The sequence below is a fragment of the Nannobrachium achirus genome, assembly GCF_963921795.1.
Source record: "Nannobrachium achirus genome assembly, chromosome: 4".
NCBI classification, from domain to species: Eukaryota; Metazoa; Chordata; class Actinopteri; order Myctophiformes; family Myctophidae; genus Nannobrachium; species Nannobrachium achirus.
Window position 1 is genome coordinate 61,189,211 of NC_137813.1, and position 25,822 is coordinate 61,215,032.

General features: G+C 41.3%; 1 protein-coding gene and 1 pseudogene across 3 annotated transcripts in view; one reads left to right on the forward strand and one right to left on the reverse strand.

The window, feature by feature from the left end:
• The window catches only part of LOC308283905 (septin-9-like), a 224,786-nt pseudogene that overhangs the window by 126,378 nt on the left and 72,586 nt on the right, over nt 1-25,822 (forward strand). The gene's annotated exons all lie outside the window — the stretch shown is intronic.
• On the reverse strand, nt 14,005-18,979 carry LOC308283906 (uncharacterized protein). Of its 2 annotated transcripts, XM_080724420.1 has the most exons (3): nt 18,950-18,979; nt 15,706-16,728; nt 14,005-15,660 (listed from the first exon to the last, which is right to left on the reverse strand). In XM_080724420.1, the coding sequence occupies exons 2-3, from the start codon at nt 16,718-16,720 to the stop codon at nt 14,876-14,878; spliced, it is 1,800 nt and encodes a 599-aa protein (XP_080580546.1). In that variant the 5' UTR covers nt 16,721-16,728; nt 18,950-18,979; the 3' UTR covers nt 14,005-14,875. The 2 variants fall into 2 exon arrangements, with proteins under 2 accessions (XP_080580546.1, XP_080580545.1); XM_080724419.1 differs by having other exon boundaries at nt 14,005-16,728.

The following is a 25,822-nucleotide window of genomic DNA, read 5'->3' on the forward strand; positions in this document are numbered from 1 at the left end:
TTCACTTAACTGTAGCTCAGTTAGTCTGTTCTTGAGAGACTACCATGTCAGTGGTTCTCAAACCTTTTCAGGTGAAGGACCCCCAAAATTATCTATATTTGTCCACGGACTCCCATCTCAAAATATTTAGTTCCAGGGACCCCCCAGAAGCAAAATGTAGTTACAAACGTTTGCTTTGAAAATACATATATTCAAAGATTTGCACACATTTTCACGACTTTTTCAAAAATAGCAGATCTGCAAGCTCGCAGCGCGGCACTCGGTGCCGCGCTGTGAGCTTGTATATCGGCTATTTTTCAATAGTTAAAGCAGTCAATAATCCTAGGCCTAAATGGGTTAAAAAAAAGCCCTTTTACTGTGTAGACGGTGGGGTATCAAGGCCAGCGAGTCACGGTTCACATGGATGACACACTCCAGGGACAAGCAGCAGCAGCAGCAGCAGCGCTCTGGAAAATAAAGAGGAGCGTGTTGGTTTTAAAGTCGATTTCTCTGGGTCCCATGCCCTTTCTGAGTTTGGAGAGTCCTAGACCGCGGTCTACCGATGCTTTGACTCATATTTTGTCAAAATCTTTCTTTTTCATTTAGTCATTTTAGATTTTTACCCCAGCTTTTTCCCCTCAATTTAGTCGTTATGCCAATTGATTTCTCCCCACATTTCTGTGTCGTCACTGCTGTTGTATGCTACTGACTCGCCTTCCAGTGAGGAGCCCCCACGGGGAGGACACAGAGCCTTCTGCCATCTACAAGCTTGTAGATAGGATATTTTAAAGTTTTGCCTTTGACATAACATGCTCAAAACGGAGATGCCAGGTTGTAAGTGGCTACACATCGGCTGATAGGCCTACCAGTGTCAAAAACATCAGATCATGGCTGATCCATTGGCCAGGCCGATAACTCCCTGTATATCACTTTAGCTCTATTCTAAGGCCTGGCAAGATGTGACTATGGGACGTTTTCTCTTCTTAAGCACGGTTTTACAAAATGTTCAAACCAAGCCATGAGTTCAGGTATTCAGGTGATGTCATTCACTGTCATGTTGGGGGCGTTTGGTTCACTTCCTCTTTCATTAGGCTTCAAAAGAGGCTTTGACTCCAGGCTTCTCTCTGGTATAGATAGATAGATACCTTCATTATCCCACGGGGGAAATTCAGTTGCCCAGAGGCAGCACAGCAGTTTAAGGTTACAAGTTACAAAGAAGAAAGAAAAAGAGTACTGTAGTGTACAGTCCAAAGAGCAAGCACAAAAAAATAAAAATAAAAACAAAGTGTCGAAAAGCTATTGCAAAAAAGAATGTATACATAAAGTGACCACAAAACATTCAACGCTCATAAGTGACACGTCACACACACAAACAAGCTATAGCACAACTGTTGTGAGCTTGTAGATCATTCTCGGCTGCGACGCCGGAAACTGCCGCACACCTTCTGCGCAATGCACAACGGGACGCGGGAAAGTTGTGGATATATTTCATTCATCAATTTACTGTAGCATAAAAAATGAAACGGTAATGCATGTCCTCAAAAAAAAAAAAAAAAAAAAAAAGAAACACGTTGGCAGTGACACCTTTCTATGGGAAAATGCATTTTCCCTCCCCTTGTGGTCTTGTGAGCTTGCAGATCAGCTATTTTCGGTTTTCGACAGGGTTGGGGTTAACAATTTCTGTCTTCGTAAAACTGCCGTCCCAAAACGTTGATTTACTCACAAGTAAAGTAATACAAATGTGTGTGTGTGTGTAGGCTCCAGAAGCGCTCTGTTCCCCAGTGAGTTGCTCATGCTTTTTGGCTGTCCTGTTGTTTATCCAACCGGAGAGACGTGGGGTGTGTGTGTGTGTTGTCAAGACGCATACATAGCTCTGTTCAAGGGTTGCGTGTTCCTTGTAAAGTATCTTGTACGGCCAATATATCACTCATTATCTGGCTTTTCTGATGACATCGTTTTCAGCAATTATGCAACCCAAACGTGTCCCTATTCCGCCCGCTTTCAATCTGGCATGTTGGGCATTTCATTTCAGGTGAACCTTTTACACTTTTCAAATATATGAAAGGTATACGTGTAGTGTATATTACACTTTACACTTTAAGCCAGGGGTCTTCAAAGTTTTCAGGCCAGGGACCCCCAAACTGAAGGGGAGATGGAGCAGGGACAACACTACATATAATACAGTGTATATTTATGTATAAAATTGCGTTTCATAGATGTATGAAAGAAATTGTAGGTTTTATGTATAGGTAGACCAAACACCTATTCAGTAAAAAGGTTCGCAACACATCACAATGTGAGGTGATATTGCAGAGCTGCTATTTTTTCAAAAAGGTTTGAACTTTTATTTTATCCCCTGAAAATCCTACTGAAAGGGTTTCAAATTTTGCACTTTTTTTTACAAAATAGCGGCCAAAACGTCAGTAATGGGTTGGTCTAGGACTCTTCCTAAAACGGGATTAGGGCTGTCACAATTATTACATAATCTAATCGTCTAATCGCGATTATTTTTCCATAATCGTCATAATCGTTTCAATGTCGAAAAATTATCATATATTAACAAAAATACATAAAAAAATAGTGGAAATGGCCGATCTACAAGCTCACAACGCGTCGCTCACGATGTGACGCGTTGTGAGCTTGTAGATCGGCTATTTCCACTCTCAATGTTATTTTTTTATAAAGTTGTCAAATATGTCAGTAATATCTTTGTATATTTAGGTTATGTGTCATATCTGCCATGTGCAACTTTCGAAGCCTACAAGCCAAACAGAAATGTAATTGTCAACGACAAAAACCCAATGAAATCGTTAATCGCAATTATTTGAGTGACAATTAATCGTCATGTAAAATGTCATAATCGTGACAGCCCTAAATCGGGATTGGACGTGTGTGTGTGTGTGTGTGTGTGTGTGTGTGTGTGTGTGTGTGTGTGTGTGTGTGTGTGTGTGTGTGTGTGTGTGTGTGTGTGTGTGTGTGTGTGTGTGTGTGTGTGTGTGTGTGTGTGTGTGTGTGTGTGTGTGTGTGTGTGTGTGTGTGTGTGTGTGTGTGTGTGTGTGTGTGTGTGTGTGTGTGTGTGTGTGTGTGTGCTAGCTGAACTCGATCCAAGTGTGGGAGGTGTGACATTCCAAATCTGGAGACCATAAACTGCTCTGCGTAAAAATAGAAAGCCTCCAATTTCCAGCTTTTACGCTGAACTGTCTATCCCTGTCTGTTTGTCTGCACGCCCCGTCTGTCTGCATCTGTATGCTCTGTCAGCCTGTCTGTCTGTCTTTTAGCTTTGTTTCGGTCAGAGCCGCGTGCGGGACAGCTTACAAAAAGATAAGATGCAACCTGTATGCTTTGTTTGTTCTCTCCCTCCTGATGAAGAGATAATGTTGCAATAATCATGTCTGAACTACAGTGAAGATGGCAGCACAGCTTGTGTCCAACCAGCTGGGGCTGTCACGATTATGACATTTTACCTGATGATTAATGTCACTCAAATAGTGGCGATTAATTGTGTCTTTGTCGTTGACAATTACGTTTCTGTTTGGCTTCTAGGCTTTGAAGTTGCACATGGCAGATATTACAAAGACATATTTGACAACTTTATTCTTAAAAAGATCCGACGATGCAACACGTTGTGAGCTTGTAGATCTGCTATTTACACTATTTTTGACTTAAAAAATAAATACATATATGAAATTTGTATAATATGGAAACGATTATGACGGTTATGTCAAATAATTGCGATTATGTCAAATAATTGTGATTAGACGATTAATTGTGACAGCCCTACAACCAGCTCATCGGTGGTCTTGTGGTTGCGCTGAGTTTGCGAGTCATACCAAAGATGAAATGATAAAACATGAGACCCCATGCCTACTACTATACATGCTTGGTACTCAGCATCAAGGGTTAGATTGGAGGGTAGTCAAGTATGTGTTTGGTTTGGCTATTATTCATTCAAATAAAGTCCCAGGCTGTAGCTGTCCAGCTTTGGTTTAGTACTTAATACTTGAATAATAGGGTGGCGTGGGAGTCGGAAAGGTAGATAGATAGATACCTTTATTATCCCAAGGGGGAAAGGTTATTTACAAAGTTACAGAGAAGTAAGAAAAAATTAAAATAAAAGAAACAAGAACAGAGTACAGTAAAGAGCAAGGTACATCAAGAGAGTGAACGAATAATATATAAATGTATATACATAAAGTGCACAACTATCAAAATAGTACAGTGTCCAAATCAAAGTGAAAAGGTCCCCGGTTCGACTCTCGGCTAATCTTGGCTTCATGTCCCGGAGCAAGGCACTTAACCAGATTAGCCCTGTATAATTTATTGTCTGAAGAATGGCAAAAATAGACAATCTACAAGCTGATAAATGGGGTTGCCAGGTTGAAAGTGATTAACCTCCAAACAGCTCCCCCATGTGGTCACACAGAGCAGCACACTGCGGGGTTAAATACAGAAAAGTAATCTCTGTGGAAAATGAGAGAGCGAGAGGGAGAGGGGGGGCGACTTGTGATGGGATAATCTTATGTTCTTGATCGATTGTTGAGAGGTGTTATTTTGGAAAAGCAGCTAGAGGGTGGCAAAAAAGTAAAACAATTGCCAAGATGGACAATCTACAAGATCACAACATGTTGCATCGTGATGGGTGGAGTTTTTAGATTGCCTGGCTGTGTGTGGGTGGATGCATGCATGTGTGTGTTTTCTGGGAAATCACCAGTGTGTGTGTTAATGGGGGAGTTTGGCCAATTAGTCAAACGGCCTGGCCCTGAAGGTCAAAATGACTTGTAGTCATGTTCCATTTCTCCTCAAATTAGCAGTGACTTCACTTTCCTCCCGGCAAGGTGTGTGTGTGTGTGTGTGTGTGTGTGTGTGTGTGTGTGTGTGTGCGTGCGTGCGTTGTGCGTGCATCTGTGTTCAGAATGTGCAGCCCAGGGCAGGGTGAGTGATGTACACACAGATAAGAAGCCATGTTGTTAATATAAAGTGGTGGTGCAATAATGACATGGTGCTGTTATCCCGCTGCTGCCACAGGATATGATGTCATACAGTGTACACACACGCACGCGCGCTCTGTCATTGCCCATTGGTTCCTCCCTATGTCCCATCCTGTGTGACTTTGCAGTAGTTTCTCTTGGCTGCAGTGTTGCAAGACCAAACCTGTGTGTTTGTGTGTGTGGAGGGGATGTCCTACTACACCAGTTGCCAGACTTTTTTTGTGTGTTTATTTTACACTTTACGAGCGCACAGATTAGTTCCAACACCAGTACAAGCTATTCCCCCACCTCCACACTCTCATTACCCACACGATCCCATCCTGACCCCAGGAGGTAACTGGACTGCTTCCTTGTGTTTTCATTGGAAGCATAATTTTTGTTCTTTTCTTCATGCGAATAAGAATGACCCAACTAACTTAAACATTTAGGCCTAGAATTATTGAATGCTTCAACCAGTGAAAAATAGCAGATATACAAGCTCACAGCGCGGCACCGAGTGCTGCACTGCGAGCTTGTAGATCTGCTATTTTTGAAAAAGTCGTGAAAATGTTTGCAAATCTTTGAATATATGTATTTTCAAAGCGAACGTTTGTAACTCAAGTTTTTCTTCTGGGTGGTCCCTGGAACTAAATATTTTGAGATGCGGGTCCGTGGCCAAATAAATATCATTTTGGGGGTCCTTCACTACAGTCTCTCAAGAACAGACTAACTGAGCTCCAGTTAAGTGAAAAGGACCTTTTCTTTGACGATGGCTGGCCAGATTGCTGACATAGAAACATAGGTTTTTCAAAAAACCTTAGAAGGATTCAAAAGACACTTATACACTTACACAAAATGATGTGTATTTGGCCACAGACCCCCATCTCAAAATATTTAGTTCTAGGGACCCCCCAGAAGCAAAGTTTGAGTTACAATTGTTCGCTTTAAAAATACATACGTTCAAAGATTTGCACACATTTTCACAACTTTTTCAAAAATAGCAGATCTACAAGCTCGCAGCACCGTGCTGTGAGCTTGTATATCTGCTATTTTTCAATAGTTAAAGCATAAAATAATGATACACAATAATGTGTATCCGTTCTAAATGGGTTAACTTGCCTTTGAAATGGAGCGATCCTCTGCTCGGGCCTGGCGGGGCTGTTAAGTCTGACATCATTTTGTAGGCAGAGGAGAACTTTTGGCCCCAGTGCCCGTGAATCTTTTTACTATTTTTACTATTTACTAATTTTTCTTCTCTTTGTTGTTGAAAGGAAAGTGGTAGAATTATACTTAAGTCGTTATTCTTGTCTCGGATCTGTTGAAATAGCGAGGGACAGATATTGATAATACATCTGTTTGGAGGTCTGACTACAAAATGATGTCACGGCTTAAAAGCCCCATTGAGCGCAGGGAACATTGCGAGGTCAGTGGGGAAATGGAGCATGGCAGCTTTACGACGCGTTGTGCTCCGCTTGGTGCGGAACTCGTCTTGGACTGAACTGAAGCACCCTTTGTTGTACCCAGATCTAGGGATGGGACGATATGACATTTTCATATCACGATTATTTTGACCAAAGAAACCGCGATTTACGATATTATCGTGATAATCAAAATAGCCCCAACATCTATTATCCTGGGGAGGAATATTTGCCAAAAAATAGCAGATCTACAAGCTCACAACGCGTCGTGACGTGTTGTGAGCTTGTAGATCTGCTAGTTTTTTTGGCAAAGACATTCGATAGAGCGATAAAAAAGTGAAAAAGGTTACTATCAAGTACGTATATAATAAGTTACCTTTTACCAAGTATAGAGGGTTTAAGTGATACTGGATATGGTGCTAGGTAAGATCAGTTGATCCCAGTGCATGACGGAGGACGATATCTCGATAAATGAAATCTCCACGATACGATTATTGTCAGTTTTTTATCACGATAAACGATAATACAGCGTAACGTCCCATCCCTAAGCCAGATCCCTCTGAGCTGTGGAGAAAGCACACTTTCTGTTCCCTCTTATTTTCTTATGAAGATCTTGGTGTGTGTTTGTGTGTGTGCTGTGTGTGCAATTGTGTTGTCCTATACTTGTGAGGGCCAAATGTCCCTGCAAGTACAGTATAGTAGAATTTGAGAAATGGAGATTGTGAGGACAACTTCTCTGGTCCTCTCTGGGCCTATCACAATTATTACATAATCGTCTAATCGCAATTATTTTGTCATAATGGTCATCGTTTCCATGTTGAAAAAATGTTAATATATTTTCAAACGTTTTCAAAAATAGTGAAAATGGACGATATCTCACAACGCGAGCTTGTAGATTGGCTATTTCCACTATCAATATTCTTTTTTTAAGTATAAAGTTGTCAAATGAAATGTAATTTCTTTGTATATTTAGTGTGTCATATCTGCCATGTGCAACTTCAAGGCTTACAAGCCAAACAGAAATGTAAATGTCAACGACAAAAAACACAATTATTGAGTGACAATTATTGATCGTCATGTAAAATGTCATAATCGTGACAGCCCCAGTCCTCAAATCGAGACATTTTGTTTTATGGTTAAAAAAAAAAGAATGGGGAAGAGGCTTAAAGGAGTAGTTCACCCCCAAAATGACATTTTTTCTATTGATTACTCATGCCAAGGAGACTTGAGTTCAATAATATTTTTTGGTTTTTGTCACATTCCTAAGACAAAAATTTGATTCGAGTAAATTTACCCCCATTGATTGAACGAATGGGGGTACATTTATTATCACATTTTTGTCTTAGGAATGCGACAAAAAACAAAAAATATTATTGAACTCAAGTCTCCTTGGCATGAGTAATCAATAGAAAAATTTTCATTTTGGGGGTGAACTACTCCTTTAAGTACCATGCATAGTAGTACATAAGGACCGCAGGAATACACAAGCAACGGAGGGTGAGAGAACTTTACTCCGTTTGGTCCGGTTTGACTCCCAGTACGTAACACTCCGGATGATTTATCTCTGTATACGGACCCTTACGGACAGCACCCAACTGGACGGACTGAATGGACTGAAGATGTATCCGTAGCAAGAAGTACCCACGGCCACCGTTGTCAATCGTAGGCGCAGACGCGCAGTAGTGAGGAAAATTACTTTTCCTCTGCTCTATGATAGCGGTTCTCAAACTGTGAACGTCCCAATCAGTGGTGCTTTGGGATTTTTTTTTCCGGGCGGACGGTCATTTATTGACGTCACGTGCACGCGCCTCTAGAGGCTATTTAGATAGAAAGGATGTCAGCAGATCTAATGGTGGGAAAACAATAGTTTTCTAGTCTTAATTACATTTGCATTGTTACTTAAGATTTTATGTCCTACTTTCTTTAAATTCATTTAGAAAATACAGCGCTGCAGTAGGATAGTGAAAGTTTGCCTTGAACGAATCTCAAACACTAAATACCACAGTAATGGATGAGGACACACACACATCGACACATGCACATGCAATCACAGCTGGAAACCTAAGTAGGCCTAGGCTATATATCCATATGAATAGAGGCTTGAGGACACTCACACATTCACCACTAGAAACCTGTTATGCATAGTAGTAGCCACTGATTAAAGTATTGCTTTGTAGTTTTTGCGGATTCGCGGGGTGGGGGGTTGTCGCGGCTCTCGCGGGGGGTATGCACTATGCACGCGTTTACACGGTCGTGCACCGCTCGGTGCCGTCCGTGCGCGTGCATGTGGGGAAATATTTCCGGCCACACGGCGTCCGGTCGCGTCCGGCCCCCAAAGTACTACTGGTCCCAATGAGAAATAGACTATATTGTATCAAGAAACGGTAAAAATGGAACGTCGCAGCAGGACAGCTTGACACACACGCACGGGCACACACACACACACACACACACACACACACACACACACACACACACACACACACACACACACACACTATCACACACACACTCACCGCCTATCCTCCGACAGCTGCCAACAAGACGAGGCACACAAGAAGAGCTGATTAATTAGCTCAGCGGCTCATCATAGCTATACTTGGGAATTATATGCGTGTGTTTTGTTATAATCACTCCGGGTCCGGATCCATATGTGGTTAAATCTGTACCCTCGCAGAGTTTTACATTTACCGCGAATCCGCGAAGCAACTTTGCCGACAGACAGCAGAACCTGCAGTCCAGACTGTTACCACTTATGACACGTCGTTGGGTCAAGAAATTATGTGGTTCTACATACTTTGGCTGCTTCGCTTTTGTTAGCTATTCTGTTCTGGGCTGCGAGGCACAATGTGGCGCGCGGCCCAACGGAGAGCGGTCGGCACGGACATAACGTAGAGGAGGAACTATGTATGTTGACGGAATTACTGTACGTAATCTCTCACCCAAAACGTACACAAAATCAACCATACGTAACTATAAATGGCCCTTTACTGTTAGAAAGGGGCATAGGTTAGGATTAGGCATTAGAGGTTAGGATTAGGAGTTGAGGTCATGACACGTCAGGAACTTGTAGATCGGCTATTTTCAGGGTGTTTTCAACATTTTATTCAATTTTATATGTTTTATATAATAAAATTGCCTTCGGAAATGCATGTTTGTGTCCTTACTAGTATAGTAATACCGACGTGTGTGTTTGTGTGTGTGTGTGTGTTTGTTTTAGGGTCAGTTTGAGTTAAAAGTGCATTCCTTTTGGAGACCAGGGGAGAGCAAAGCGGATGTCTTGTTTTATCAACATCCTACACTAAGATCAAAGATCAGTTAAAAGATCAAAAGCCGACAATATGCAGATCATTGCTATTTCTGGAGTTGAGTTTATATTACAAATTACAAATGTGGAAAATGGATTTCCAACAATGTCTGTCTGTCATTAGAATTCAGTGTAGCTTGTAGGACTGTTAAATGGTCTTTGATGAGGACTGGCTTTGAGCTAAAGGCTGTGCTGCAGATCACAGTTGGCTGTAGTGGTTGATGACCACTCATTATTAAGGAACAAAGGCTTCTTGTTTCAGCAGTGGTGGAAGAGAGATGCAGAATTTGAACTTAAGTCAAAGTAACAATACCACAGTGTAAAATGGTAAATGGTGCATTTATATAGTGCCTTTATCCAGGGCGCTTTACATAGATCAGGGTTCCCCAATAGGCGGCCCGCGGGCCATTTGCTGTCTGCGGGGGGCTACTGTCTGGCCCCGCCAACCCCAGTAATAATGGTGGTATAAGAGCAGCAACAACACTAGTATATCGTCGTTGTCGGGTGGAAATCTCGTATCTCCAAATTTGTACGTTCTTTCGCAAATCATACAAGGCCGTCGCACAAAAGTATTGACTAGTTTAAATCATTTTTAAAATGATAAATGCAAAACAAACGGTTTTGGACATACAGGATTTTCACCCGACAACGACGATATCTGAACTGTCACTGGAGTAGCGGGAACGCCACCGTCTCCCCCTGCAATGTTGTGGCCCTCGGCTTGGTACCCTAGACATAATTTGGCCCTTGGGGAAAACTAATTGGGGTACCCTGAAATAGATTGCACATTAAGGTGTCTCCATACCAAACAGCCTACTTCCAACTGCTCCAAACTGCCAGTCTGTTGTAGTCTGCTGGCATTAGTTGGCAAACTTTGTCATTTAAAAGTCGGGCGACTAACATTGCATTCAGAGGGCTGGCAGACACTTGTTTGACAGTGTTGCCAGGGCTGCTCATTGTAAGCGACTTTGTTCTTGTTTTCCTATAATGTTGCTAGTTGTGGGTTGCCTTTGTTTGGGCTTGTTTCTGAAGTGTAGTTTCTTATTTGGCCTTGCTTTCAACATTCTTTTAGAAAATGGCATATAGAGCTCAAGAGGTGGTCAAGGACTCTTCGACACTAACTCTGGGGGAGCCCGGGATCGAACTGGGAACCCTTTGTGTTCTAATGACGGTTTCTCTACTCCTGCCGCCCCTTAACTACTTGTAATTAAGTCCTGCATTCATCAGAATCTTCCTTAAAGGAGAAGAAAACTCCTTTTCTATCAATTACCCCATAAAGCCTTGACCGTGCAGGATTATTATTATATTTTTGTCTTATTCCTAAGCCGATAATTTGATGACCGGGTCATCGGTCAGTAGGAGACTCAGGCCTAAGCCAGACGCAGCTGGATATTTCATATATCCAGTTTTTTCAGATATCCACATAGAAAAATATCTAGGTCCACACGACAAAGATATCTAGGTCTAAAATAATCCCCAGACCTCCACTAGGGGGACAAGTGCACACACACACAGTAAAGTCTTCAGAGATATCCGGGTTCCATGTCTACACGGATCCAGTGAATCGGATATTTTTCAATGTCTCCACTTATTTATCCGGTTTCAAAAATATCCAGCTTCGTGGCCAAAATATCCAGCTTTGTGTGGCTGCAAGCCCCAACCGCACAAAAAAATGTCTAGCAAATGTCTAGCTTCAGAAATATCCAGATCCGTGTAGCCGGCATCTCAGTATGAGACTCTTTGAGACTCTGGTTATCAAATTATAACACTGAAGAAATGTGACAAAAACAGAGTCTCAATGAATGCAAGGCTTCATGGAGTGTGTAATTGATACAAAATAAGTAATTATTTGGGGCAACGACTAAGTACAAATGTATTGGCATCAAAATGCACTTAAAGCACTCATTATGCAAAATGGCCATTTCACAATTGTATACCACTTAAGCCCCATTTAAGTAAGCGGAACAGCGGGCCCATGAGAACACTGGACACCAAAGCATGCATGCTGTTTTAACACAATTTAGCACTATACAGTAGGGGTGACCCCGAATAGTCGACTATTCGATCGAAACGGCACCTAGTCGAATGGCAATATCTTAGTCGAATGGAAAAAAAAGAAAAAAATATATATATTTTTATTTTTTTTATTTTTATTATTATTTTTTTGTTGGGGGGGGGGGGGGGGAAGTATGTAATGTCCATACTCCCAAAAGCGACGCGAACGCTCACGTTTTGAGCTTGCAGATCGGCAATAAACCTATGCCATCAACACAACAGCACTAAAGTTGTGTTTTAAGCTCTCCTTTCCTCTTTCTCCCCGACGAGTTACGGGGTCTGTTTTGTACAATGCCTTCACTGTCTCTGTCAGGCTCAGCGCAGGCTGTGCAGCGTCTCGTGGGTAGATGCACGTATGGATGTGTACACAGATTTTTGGTGTCGGGCAGACGCTATAGAAATGTGTGACCGGCGACCGCATCGCCTATACAGTAGTTGCTGTTACACACAGACATCGGAGTCTGGGGCTTTAGCTTCTAAGTGAATAAACTTTACACCTTACACCGCCTACTTATTTTAGTATTTTATTATTTAATTTGCCTTATATTATTTAGTTACTTTATTTATTTTAGAGATATTATTTCGTTGTTGTTATTGCTGTATTTATTACTATTCTTATAAGGCCATGATAATAAACCTTGGCTTAAATAATGAATGAGTTATCTATTAAAACAAAAGTCAAAAAGACATGTTATTTAAATGAGTGTTTCACCTCTGTTGTTTATACGCCATTGTAAAAGAAAGGGGTAAAAAAAAACGGGGAAAAAAAGAAGAAAAAAAAAAACGGAAAAAATAATAATAAATTTAAAAAAACGGGCCATAGTCGACTAATATTCGACTATCAACCCGATGACTAAAATCATAGTCAACTATACAAATCCTTAGTCGGGGACAGCCCTACTATACAGTATGTATTTCATTTCAGTTGTCCAAATGTGTGGCCCTTAGCATAATGTTATAAAAGTCAGTATGCCGCTCACCTCTGGTCTATAACCGTGTTTCACAATCACAACCTTCTTACTTTGAAGGACCTCCAGTTTGATGGGCATTAGACCAGTTACTTGACACACAGCTTTAGCGACACAGTTTATTTAACATAAATTACAACAGTCTGAAATAGGATTGTATAGATCCAGTACAAAATAAATCATGGAAATGTACAGCAACTGTATTACGGAGCAGAGGTTCCTAAAGCTTTTCATGCCATGTCTCACCTGTGGAGGTGAGACATGGTGGTGAGCGATTAATAGTCGCTCAAATAATTGCGATTAACAATTTAATTGTGTTTTTGTTATTGATGATTACATTTCTGTTTGGCTTGTAGGCTTTGAAGTTGCACATGGCAGATATGACACGTAACATAAATACATAAAGAAATAACTTGATTCTTAAAAAAGAACATTGATAGTGAAAATAGCCGATCTACAAGCTCACAACACATTGCGACGCGTTGAGCTTGTAGATCTGCTATTTCCACTATTTTCTGAAATGTTTGAAAATATATGAACATTTTTCAACATGGAAACGATTATGAAGAAATAATCGCGACTATGTCAAATAATTGCGATTAGACGATTATGTAATAATTGTGACAGGCCTACTAGGACCCCACAAATGTTTTACAGTAAACATGGAATTGTATCGAAAATAAATGAAACACACTTGCCTTACAAAATGTATCAAGCATAAACAATACTTAGTTAAAAAAAATAGGTTTTCGTTTTCTACATAAAAAAATAAAATAAAAACTATCCTGCGACCCACCTGAACCCCTGTCGTGGCCCACTGATGTGTTGTGACCCACAGTTTGAAAGCTACTGTCATATGCCGGGGGTTCATAAGCCTTTTCATGTCAAGAACATGAAACCCCCATCTGAAATCATTTAGTGTCATCATGTAATTTGTGAGCATCATACCAGCTTGTGGATCCGACCACCAGTGTCTTAAAGGAGTAGTTCACCCCCAAAATGGCTTTGATTACTCATGCCATGGAGACTTGATTTCAATAATCTATGTTTGTTTTAGTCACATTCCTAAGACAACAATTTCATCACAATAAATGTACCTCCTTTGATTCCGGATGGGGACCCAAATGCATTTGGGTCCCTATCTGGAATCAATGGGGGTAAATTTACGAAAATCAATGTTTTGTCTTAGGAATGTGTGAAAAAAATAAATAAATAAATTATATATATATATATATATATATATATATATATATATATATATATATATATATATATATTACGCAAGTCTCCATGACATGAGTAATCAATAGAAAAAAAGTAATTTTGGGGGTGAACTACTCCTTTAAAGGCACACTAGGTATAATCACAGATATTCTCCCCCCCTCCCCCTCTGACAGCTATCAAACGTATTGCTGTCTTTGATGCATTGATTGATTAGAGGGAGCACAGAACACTTTTGACACTTATATAGACCAACCAAAAGGATCAATTAAGAGCTCTGGCCAAGCTCTCCCTCACAGACAGAAACGTCCCTGCAAGGGATAAATGTTCAACATACACAGTGGAATGTCAACATTCACACTGGAACAAAACAAAGATACAGCCAGAGGGATGTGTTTTTCCTTCAGGAAAACACCCCAGCAGTTGGGCTCAAAGTTACATTGTTAAATGTTGAACTTTGAAACATTTTCTATGATACAGTGAAAATACATATATATTTTTTTCTTCGCCTTCCAAAAATCAGCAAGCACAGACCAAGTTGTCCTCAACATATCTCGCTTGGAACGAAGGTGCCTAATATAAGAATGTTTTGAATCCTTTTTTTGTACAACCACGCTCTGACTTGATTGGTGCGGTGTCCTTCTTAGATCATCAAATAGGAAATGGATCGCACACAGTGAAGAGTTACTTTTCTGTTTGCTTTATTGCATCTTAGGATGAGAAACGACTATCCACCATACACTGAAGAAGGCTGGATAGGCGAAATGTCTGTTTCTCAACCTAAGATGCAATAAAGCAATAAGTAAAGTAACTATTGCCACTGTGTACAATCCATTTCCTATACATGTTGGATGGTAATGAGCAGCAATTTCCCTGAAAGTTGCTGGGTGAAATATTGCACTGCTGTATTTGAAAGAAGCCAGGTTTCACTAGAGTTTATATTCCAGGGTGGAGTGTAGTTTAATGAAACCAGGTTTCACTAGAGCTCTTATTCCAGGGTGAAGTGCGTGCGAGAACATCCTCCACGCCGCTGAGTATAAATCGCGCCAGAACTCCTGGGGCGATCGTCATGCCAGAGCGGTACTCGTAGACACGATATGACATGTCCTCCAATTCGGCGCTCCGTGTGAATCTAGTCGCCCACTGCCACCGCCAGCTTTCATAGTCATGTGGCGCCTTACTCGGAGATGAGTAGAAGCCGACCCATGACTTTCTAAACAGTTTCCTCCAGTCAGTGAAGGTCTTTCCCACGTACAAGCGAGCGCAGGCCTTGCCGTCCGCCATGAAGAGTTGGAGCTGTGCGTCGTAGCCCCGTATTTGGACTCGTTGCTGTGCTTCGGCGTCGTCGAACTCCGGTCCCCTGGTCAGCTCTTCTCCCACGGTGGTCCACAGCCCACAGCACCACCTCCTGGCGCGGTGGAGACGCACCTGAAGGCCAGGGTTCAGAGGCACCGAGGTCTGGTAGGTCCCCGACGCACTGTCCCCGATGCACTTAAACACTTTGCTGGACGACCGGTCCCCGTCATTCTTGAAAAGCACCACCATCACATCTTGATCTAGATGGTTCTCGGGGATGTTACTCCAGTGTATCATGGCCTTTCCTTTGGCACCAGTCCCGACTTCAAGTTTCATGGCTTGCGGGATGGTCTGTATGTATTCTGGCATGTTGACGACAATGTGTGATCGTGATTTTGTTGAACCTCTACTAGCTGAAGGTAGATAGGAGTGCTGCGATGCTGTTGAACCTCTACTAGCTGAAGGTAGATGGGAGTGCTGCGATGCTGTTGAACCTCTACTAGCTGAAGGTACATGAGAGCCTGGCATGTTGACGACAACGTGTGATCGTGATTTGGTTGAACCTCTACTAGTTGAAGGTACATGGGAGCGCTGCGATGCTGTTGAACCTCTACCGGCTGAAGGTAAGTCTGGCCAGTTGACGACAAAGAGCTCATTTGAGTTTATTGAACCTCTACTAGTTGAAGGTACGTTGGGGCGCTGCGACGCATTTGAACCTCTGTCAGCCGGAGGAGCCTGGGGGCGTTGCTTCCTGGATTTCACAGGGGAATGCCTTTCCGTAATCACTATGAACAGCAGCAACCCGACACAAGCAAGGTTGCCCCATGTGTTTGTGAGGTGCGCCATTTCGAGATCGTCAATGTCGCTCCCAAAGTGCTCTCTGATCTCCCTCAGTGAGCTGTGTTGGTTTCCTCCCATGGAGAACCGCCGAATCTCTCTCAGCAGGTTGGTAGTGATGCGGTAGGTGTGTGCCGGGTCGTAGCGCGTACCCTGGTCCTGGTCAACGCCATAGTGCTGGGTGATGTACACCTGGTCGATGGTCGGGTCGGTTTGCAGCAGGATGTTGATGTTGTTGTTGACTCTCAATATGATCCGGTCCCTGTTGGTTTCCTCGTTACCCATTAAGTGATAAGGCGAACGGGTGACATAAGAAGGAAGTCTAACATCGCTGCTCAGAGCTGAGTTGAGGTTTCCAAGAGTGTAGTAGCGGTGTCCCTGAGGCAGCCGCTCCAGCATCCGCTCAAAGTTACCGTAATGATGAGCGCCGTAGTCTGCCTCGTTCGGCTCAAAGGTCAGATGGATGACATGGTTGTTATCCATCTCCATCATGTTGGCAAACCAGTGGAGCAGCAGGAGGCTGTGTTTAGGCACAGAGCCTCCAAAGTCGATCTTCTTCAGGTCGTTGATTGAATTGAGCTCTCGAACGGCAGCCGACACAGACGTGGAGGTGAGAAGCAGAGCTAAAGTGTACGTCAGGAGACGTCCCGGTGTCAGCTTATGTCCAGACATGATCCAATCTACAGCAGAGGGTTAAAAGAACGAGAAAAAGAAGGTCAGCGCTTTTGAAAATATTGCCGTTGTGGAATTCTGGATCAATCTTGATGAGGCAATAGGGTAGTCGGGGGATATTGCAAAAATAATAATAATCTTGGAATGAATTCCTTATCACAATAAAATCTTCACAAACACATTGGTGAAGATGTCCAGAAACGCATCTCTCAAGAAAGTTGGGGTACCCTTAACTTTACTATAAAGGAAGAAAAACACACACACACACACACACACACACACACGCACGCACGCGCGCGCACACACACACACACACACACACACACACACACACACACACAGATAAAACTGCTAGTATAGCATGTGATGGGTCAAACAATGTTTTTTTTTTTTTTATGATTCTGAATCCATTACAAGCATTTGCCTTGCATGAAAAACAATCCTTGGGCTAAAACGGCCATAGCCACGTCATCACAAAATGTGTTTTTGTTTTGTATTTGGGCCGTTTTAGCTCAAGGACTTTCGGCAGCTATTACAGATTTCCCAGGGAAACTGAATTTCAGTCTTTGTGAGATGTGTTTCCAGACACCTTCACAAACACAATGGTGAAGAAGATTTTTGGCAAGGAATTTATTCCAAGATTGGACATAATCCTAATATTCCCTGACCAGGAGTCGAGACAATATTCTAGGTTTTACAATGAATGTTCAAGACGTTTCAACATTTAAGCACCATATCAACATAGTCGGCTAATGAATTAATGGCATTACACCGACATTATGCAAGAAGACACTTACACAAAAGATAACATAGAGCCTACTACAAGCAAAACACTTATAGGTTTGGGGTTTGTTTTTGTTTTTCTATCTTTTTGTCGATTTTAATTCTGGAGGAAACTCCTCTCTCCCTCGCTTGCTCCCTCTCTGTCTCTCTCGTTGACTGACTGTGCCTTCGCTCCCTCGAGTTGCGCTGCTATTTGTGCATCGAAGTGAAAGTTGCATGTGTTGCGGGCTTGTAGAGTCAGACCTGTTATTTGCAGTAACACTGTCCTCTGCACTTGCTTATTGGCAGTGTGAATCTTATCACCTGCCATGGGTGCAGACAAAGCATATACATTTGCATGTGTATGGGGGCATGCTCCCCACCAGTGAGAGGACAGGTTGTCTGTGTGAATGGGTGAGCTACTGTAACTGTAATTGTAATGTATATCTGACATGGTGCTCCCCATTATGGCCTATGGTGGTGATGGTTATTATTTAATGTACATGATATCATGGGTAGGGTGACTATATTTTCACCCGCTCAAACCGGGATGCAAACCACTGTTGCCTAAAACCAGGACCCTCAATGTGCACGCGCGTGCCCATTCTCTAATGTTTGTGCACTCTCGCATATACTGCAGGGTTGCATACAGGCAGTGAGTGATTGACAAACAGTCTCAGTGTTGAATTCAGACACACAATGGATTTGTTCATGTTTTCTGATTGGTTAGGTGAGCAATTCTGCCGAAAACCGGGACAATTCTGTAGTGAGTGTCGAAAACCGGGACATATTAGTGTTTTAGAGATATTTGTCGACACGCAGCTTGAAAACGGGGCAGTCCTGGCCAAACCGGGACGTCTGGTCACCCTAATCATAGGTAATCATCAAGTACATTAAAACTGTGGTACGGTAGTTCTGCCCAGAATGAAATAAAAAGCAGGTCAGGGATCATTCAATAGTTACACTAGCTGCTTCAAGGACGAGCTGAACCATAACAAGAAAGACGGGCTGTAACCAAAACAATAGTTATCAGCCCTAGTGGAGACATCTAGGCTCTTCGAAGCTTCCAGTTATCATAATGTATTATATCGGTACTATAAGTGATGGTAAAATATAAAGGTTATGTGAGCTCATAGATTGGCCATTTACACTATTTTCGTCCATTTCCATTATAGTGTAAGTATCTAGAATTATTACATATTTAATTCATTCGTATATTCAGGTTATTTGTCCTATCCGCCCTGTGCAACTTCAAAGTCTAAAAGCCAGAACAGAAATGTAATTTTGTATTCATTATGTTCCAATGTTAAACTACAGCCCTACTAACAACAAGGGAAGAAAAACACAATTTTCATCATTAATCTACTTGAAAACAAGCATAACGGCAAAGTAGTCAGCCCACCCATAGCATTAAATTGATACTTGGTTCTTAAGCACAGGGAATCACAAGATCAATAATGAACTCACCTGTTTTAGGTCAGCTGCTGTCTGTTGTGTCTCTGCTGTGTGTGTGGGAGAACACTGTTAGACCAGAGTCTAGTCTAGCACTTCCTGATTTCACTGTAAATGAAACTGTTGGAGGAGGAGGTGCTTGTTGCTGCAGCAACTGCAGCCTTTACTCTGAAATGAAACTGTCCAGGTAAGCAGTGACTTTTCACAGAAAGCCCCACACATGTGAGCTGCGTAATAGCATAGATGTACCATAGTAAAGAAAAAAAAATGTTGAAGAGAAACTCTTGAGGCTGACTTATGTCTATTAGCTTTCATTATTTACCCAGTAAATAATAGAGGGTAGAGGGTAAAACTTGTGATACTTGTTTCTTGATTAATTATTAACCCACAAATGGTTTACTGTCGTTATGTAAGGGATAATCAACAGGGTTACACACACACGCACGCACGCACGCACACACACACACACACACACACACACACACACACACACACACACACACACACACACACACTTTAGTTACGGTGCATTGTTGTGTGTACTTTGAGCCAGAAATTTTATTTGTATTTGATCCGTAACAAGTTTGTTGTGGTCTTGCATGTTAATGGCATTATAAGCATCTAGGTTGTAGAGATGGGTTGTTAATGATGGATTTGTTCATAAAAACTAGTTATTTGCCTTGAAAACACTTTTTATAAAACCTAAACAAATGCTATCTATCATGAATAGCATTTGTTTAGGTTTTATATAAAGTGTTTTTACTGAATTGGTGCTTGGTCTGTTTTTCTTACATTACAATTTTTATGCATTTGATGTATTGATGTTATTGATGTTGATGTATTGATTTGATGCATTACCTTGCTTATTGTAAATCTCTCTGGATTAAGAGTGTCTGCTAAATTCAGAAATTGTAAATTGTGAACGTGAGCAAACTCGTTCACTTCTTGAAACGGCTACGTGCCGTACGGTTATGTACATATGTTCATGCTCCCCCCACCACATAGACCATCAGACATGCATGTTTGCGCATTGCTGTTTGAATTTAAATAAAGCTAGCCTACTGTTGTTCCTGGACAAAAGACATATACCATCAAAAGAGTGTTGGCACCACTTCCAAAATAAATAAATATGCATGGTCGTAGTCTAGACAAAGGACAGGTAGGCACTGGTCAATTAACACATTTTAGTTTGAATAGAAGATGCAAATAGTATGCTACACCTACTTAAAGGCATGCTAGTTAATCACATGCGAGTCAGTCTGACAGGGTTTAGCTGCTAATACATTACGTTTGTGGAAATAATTCTCAACTAAAATGACTTGACATTATTTATTGTAGAAGTTGAGGAATTACATTTTGTTTGACTCTGTTAAACATTTCATTTTATTGTGATCTACAAGCTCACAATGCATTGTAATGCATTTGTTTTCTTTTTAGAAGTATTAAAAAGGCCTCAAGTCCTTAAACTGCCACTTTTTTGCAGATACCCTGTAGACTTAAACTGTATGTTGGTTTGTGTACTGTTTAGTGAGAACACACTAAACAACAAGGGTCCATTTGCAACCTTACTTTCAATCATTAACTGGGGACCCCCTGTAACCCCCTCTAGGACCCATATAGGGGTCCCCAGACCCCACTGTTCAGAACCACTGGTGTATGGTCCCTGATCTGTGGAGACAATTTACTATAAAATAAGCTAAAATATTGCGTGACATAAATAACAATACTAAGCAAAATGACCTGATGATTACTGCTCAATAAAACATTGATGCATTTAGGGGAAAACATACATGAAAATCTATTTAATGTATGCTTTAGCATTTTAGAGGCTGTGGGCACACTGATCCAGGACAGACTGAGAATACATTATTTATTGTAGGAGTTGAGGAATTAAATTTTGTTTGACCCGGTTAAACATTTCATTTCATTTTATTATCTACAAGCTCAAAATGCCTCGCAATGCATTTGTTTTCATTTTAGAAGTATTACAAAGTCCTCAAGTCCTTAAACTGTCACTTTTTTTGCAGATACCCTGTAGACTTATACTGTATGTTGGTTTGTGTACTGTTTAGTGAGAACACACACACACATTAATTTGGGGACACCCAGTTTGTAAACCACTGACCCCCATAACTCTGAGAGTGTACAGATGTAACCAGCTGGACCTGGTTACATGTACATCTTTACACACTCAGAGTTACAGACCTGTAAGGGTCCTTTTGGATCCTTACTTTCAATCATTAACTGGGGACCCCCTGAAACCCCCATTAGGACCACTGGGGGTACCCAGACCCCACTTTTCAAAACCACTGGTGTACAGAGCTGCCAACCCTCACGCAATGAGCGTGAGACTCACGCAAATGACCCTCTTCTCACGCTCTCACGCCACACATCGTATTTCTCACGCCGTCATATCACCAGCCGTCAAAAAGTGGAAAACTGCGTCAACTCAAGTGTCACTGAGACATCCACTTCGGCCACGATTTGAGCAATTAAAGGGCTTAAAATACTGTATCTGATTCTGAAGTAATGATGCGTCGCTGTGTGTGCGTGAGCGTCTGGTGTGAGGAACGCTGCGTGCACGTTCCTGCGCACATCATTCTCTACAGTTAGGCGACAGGCAATCTGAGTTGGCGACAGGAGGATGATGAGGATCTGCAACACGTCCAAAATCCCCATTGCTAGCAGGCAGTTTAAATGAGGAGGGACTTTTGGATGGATGCGTGTGCAAAAAGAACAGATCTTCAAGCAAAAGACGTGTTACTTGCAGCTTAATGTAAACATTTATCCATAATTTTCTCATCCTAGTAAAGCCAGATAAATGTATCAAACTCCCTGTAATGCAACAGGATACAGGAAATAACATCTACTCTTTAAAAAAAAGTTCTGGGGGAGGACCCCCAGACCCCCCAACAAAATGATCCACAGTATAGGCTATTAACTACGTTTCTGCCTCAAAAGCTGTTCATTATTGAGGGTTAGATTTGGAGAATTAAATAACACCCACCCAGAGCAACATACTGTACCTGGTTGGTGTAATAGTGACTCCAAGGGACGATAAAATTATAATAATAACCCAAATTATTGTAGTATTTGTTTAACATATAGGCCTATATATAAAAAAATTATATTTCTTTTGCAGCACCAAAGCCCCCCCCCCCCCCTCGCAAAAAAAGAAAAATCTCACTCTTAGGTTTTCCTGAAAGTTGGCAGCCCTGCTGGTGTATGGTCCCTGATCTGTGGTCTGCTATAGACTCACTTAAAACAATTAATGCATCATGCATGACATAAATAACAAGACTAAGCAAAACGACTTGATGATTACAGCTTAATAAAACATTGATACATTTAGGAAAAAAAAAACATTCATAAAAATCTAAGACCTAGTATCATTGGGTAGGTTAAAAGTCACAGCTGTTGCTACGCATCAAAAAAGAAGGTTGGTTTGCAAAGATGATGATGGATGAATGTACATTCTATCTCATTATAAACACACCGTGTGGTCCCTGGTTGCTCCATTGTGTCTGTCTGTTTGTTTTCTGTTGTCATGGGGCCCTAAATGTATTTGCCCATGTGGAATAATTATGTGGTATTCATTGTATTGTAAGTTTTCTTCATCAACTCTGAAGTTCTGTACAGTGATTACCAATCTGTGGGCCGTGAGGATATTGCTAGCGGGCCCCCCAAATAATTGGCAAAACACTGTATTTTATAATGTATCAATAACTACATATCAAAAGTGGTGTGTGTATATATATATATATATATATATATATATATATATAAATATATATATATATATATATTTTCCATTTAAAACCTTAAAATAAATCTTCATCAGGACACTGATGAACAGGAACTTAAAGTATACTAATATGTTAGTTTCATTGATCCACAACATCGATTGATTGATCATTAAAATAAACATACTCTGAAATTGTATTTGGGGACACCCAGATTGTGAACCACTGACGCCCATAACTCGGAGTGTACACATGTAACCAAATGGACCTGGTTACATGTACATCTTTAAACTCTGAGTTACAGACCTATAAGGGTCCACAGGGCTGCCAACTTTCAGGAAAACCTAAGAGTGAGATTTTTCTTTTTTTGCGAGGGAGGGGGGGGGGGGGGGGGGGGGGCTTTGGTCCCGTAAAAGAAATATAAAAAATGATATACAGGCCTATATGTGCAACAAATATTACAATAATTGGAGTGACTATTAAACCAACCAGGTACAGTATGTTGCACTGGGTGGTGTTATTTAATTCTCCAAATCTAACCCTCAATATATGAATATGTAGGCTAATTTTGAGGCAGAAACGTAGTTAATAGCCTATACTGTGAATCATTTTGGTGGGGGGTCTGGGGGTCCTCCCCCAGAAAAAAATTTAAAGAGTAGATGTTATTTCCTGTATTCTGTTGCATTTTACAGGGAGTTTGATACTTTTATCTGGCTTTACTAGGATGAGAAAATTATGGATAAATGTTTACATTAAGCTGCAAGTAACATGTCTTTTGCTTGAAGATCTGTTCTTTTTGCACACGCATCCATCCAAAAGTCCCTCCTCATTTAAACTGCCTGCTAGTAAGCAATGGGCATTTTGGACGTGTTGAATTAATGTTGTAGATCCTCCTGTCGCTCTTATACTGTAGAGAATGATGTGCGCAGGAACGTGCACGCAGCGTTCCTCACACCAGACGCTCACGCACACACAGCGACGCATCTTATCATTACTTCAGAATCAGAAACAGTATTTTAAGCCCTTTAATTGCTCAAATCGCGGCCGAAGTGGATGTCTCAGTGACACTTGAGTTGACGCAGTTTTCCACTTTGTGACGGCTGGTGATATGACGGCGTGAGAAATACGATGTGTGGCGTGAGAGCGTGAGAAGAGGGTCATTTGCGTGAGTCTCACGCTCATTGCGTGAGGGTTGGCAGCTCTGAGGGTCCATTTGCAACCTTACTTTCAATCATTAACTGGAACCCCCTCTAGGACCCATATGGGGGTCCCCAGACCCCACTGTTCAGAACCACTGGTGTATGGTCACTGATCTGTGGACACAATCTACTAATAAGCTAAAATATTGCATGACATAAATAACAACACTAAGCAAAATGACCTGATGATTACAGCTCAATAAAACATTGATGCGTTAAGGGGAAAACATACATGAAAATCTATTTAATGTATGTTTTAGCATTTTAGAGACTGTGGGCCCACTGATCCTGGACAGGCTGAGAATCACTGCACAGATCTACAGGAGTCCTGTTGCAGAACTTACCAGATACTCAGAATGTCCACTTTTCTTAGACAAAAAGAAAGAAAAAAGAAAGAAAAAAAAACATAATTTTTTTTACTGCATCCATTTCAAAATGTTTATTAGTAAAAGTAAAAAAACACAACTACTATATATACGAGACTCTCTCTCGTATGATGTAATTTGCTTGGTTGCTGGTGTTAAAGTCGGCTTAATTGATATTGCTGTCCATTAAAGGCAATGAAGACTTTAAAGAAAACAGGTGGGCTATATACAGTATATTATCTTTGAGCATTCTCACACACACACACACACACACACACACACACACACACTAGGGCATTCACCGAATATTCGAATATTCGAATATCAAAACACTATTCGATTACTATAAACACTATTCGAAAAATCGCCGAAATTAATTTTAATATTATTTTCGTTTTTTTTTTTTTTTTTTTTTTCGTGACAAACAATATTTCTACAGTAGACATGCAGCTGTGAGCTCTGGTGTTAGTATTTCTCCTAATCCATTCATGTTTGATTGTTGTCAAATCCAACCACACTGTAGTGGCTAGCTTATGTGATTGATGTGCCGACTGCCGACATACACTGCTGGCCCGTCACTATAGATGACACAGTCACTCAGTGTAGGAGGGGAGGGGAGGGGCTCTCCAGAACAAGCAAGCTCTGCTCGTTGCTGACAAAAGTGTGTAATTCTTTAGGCTACTTTACTTTATTGCTGCTGAGTTACGTTCCTCTTGCCGAGTATATCCAGTTTAGAGGACACCCTTCTCTTTACAGTAGCTCTTTCGGACCGCGCTTCACCGCAACCACGTTGATGTCATGCTTCATATTCAAATGTATCTCCTCTTTAAACCATAAAGGTACAAGCGTCCGCTGTTTTATTTATGATAACGGGTCGAGAGTTTCGCGACACGGATTGGAGTGGAATTGATGATCTTGTAAAGCTTGTGTTACATACTGTATACTTCTATACTATAGCATGTGATGTAATGTAATCATAACCCATCTTAGCCTTGTCTGTTGTACTGGTCGAGACTCGAGTCACACCAGCCTTCATTAACATTGGAATGAGTCTCGGTACATATTAATGGCCTGCTAAGTAGCGGAGGTGTCAACGACATGCGTGTGAAGTCATTAACATAGCGTTCATCCCATCAAACAATCACTATAATGCCTGGATCCCGAGGCTAAACAATTCACAATAGCCTACAACACTGCTTGTAACGAACAAGGATGGACAGTATAAATGTGGTTGTTGAAGATTGATAGGATAGGCTTGAACAGTTATTTTCGGAGTTTTCCTAGTAAAATGAACTCGTTTTTCGTTGCAAGTTTCATCAGCATGTTTATGCTATGTTCAGTCGTAAGACAGTGCAGCGTGTCAAAAATAGCAGATGTACAAGCTCACAACGCGTCTATCCGCGACGCATTGTGCATTGTAGGTCTGTTCCAAAGGGTCCGTTCTCTCTCTGCTGCTTGAGTTCTGCATCCACCAGTGAAAACCTCTCACAGCCAATCGATGGCTGTTATTTCACGAACAGAGGTTAACCCGTTAATTGCTGGTTGTTTTTAAGGCTCGCAAAGGAGCGTTTTAATGATTTA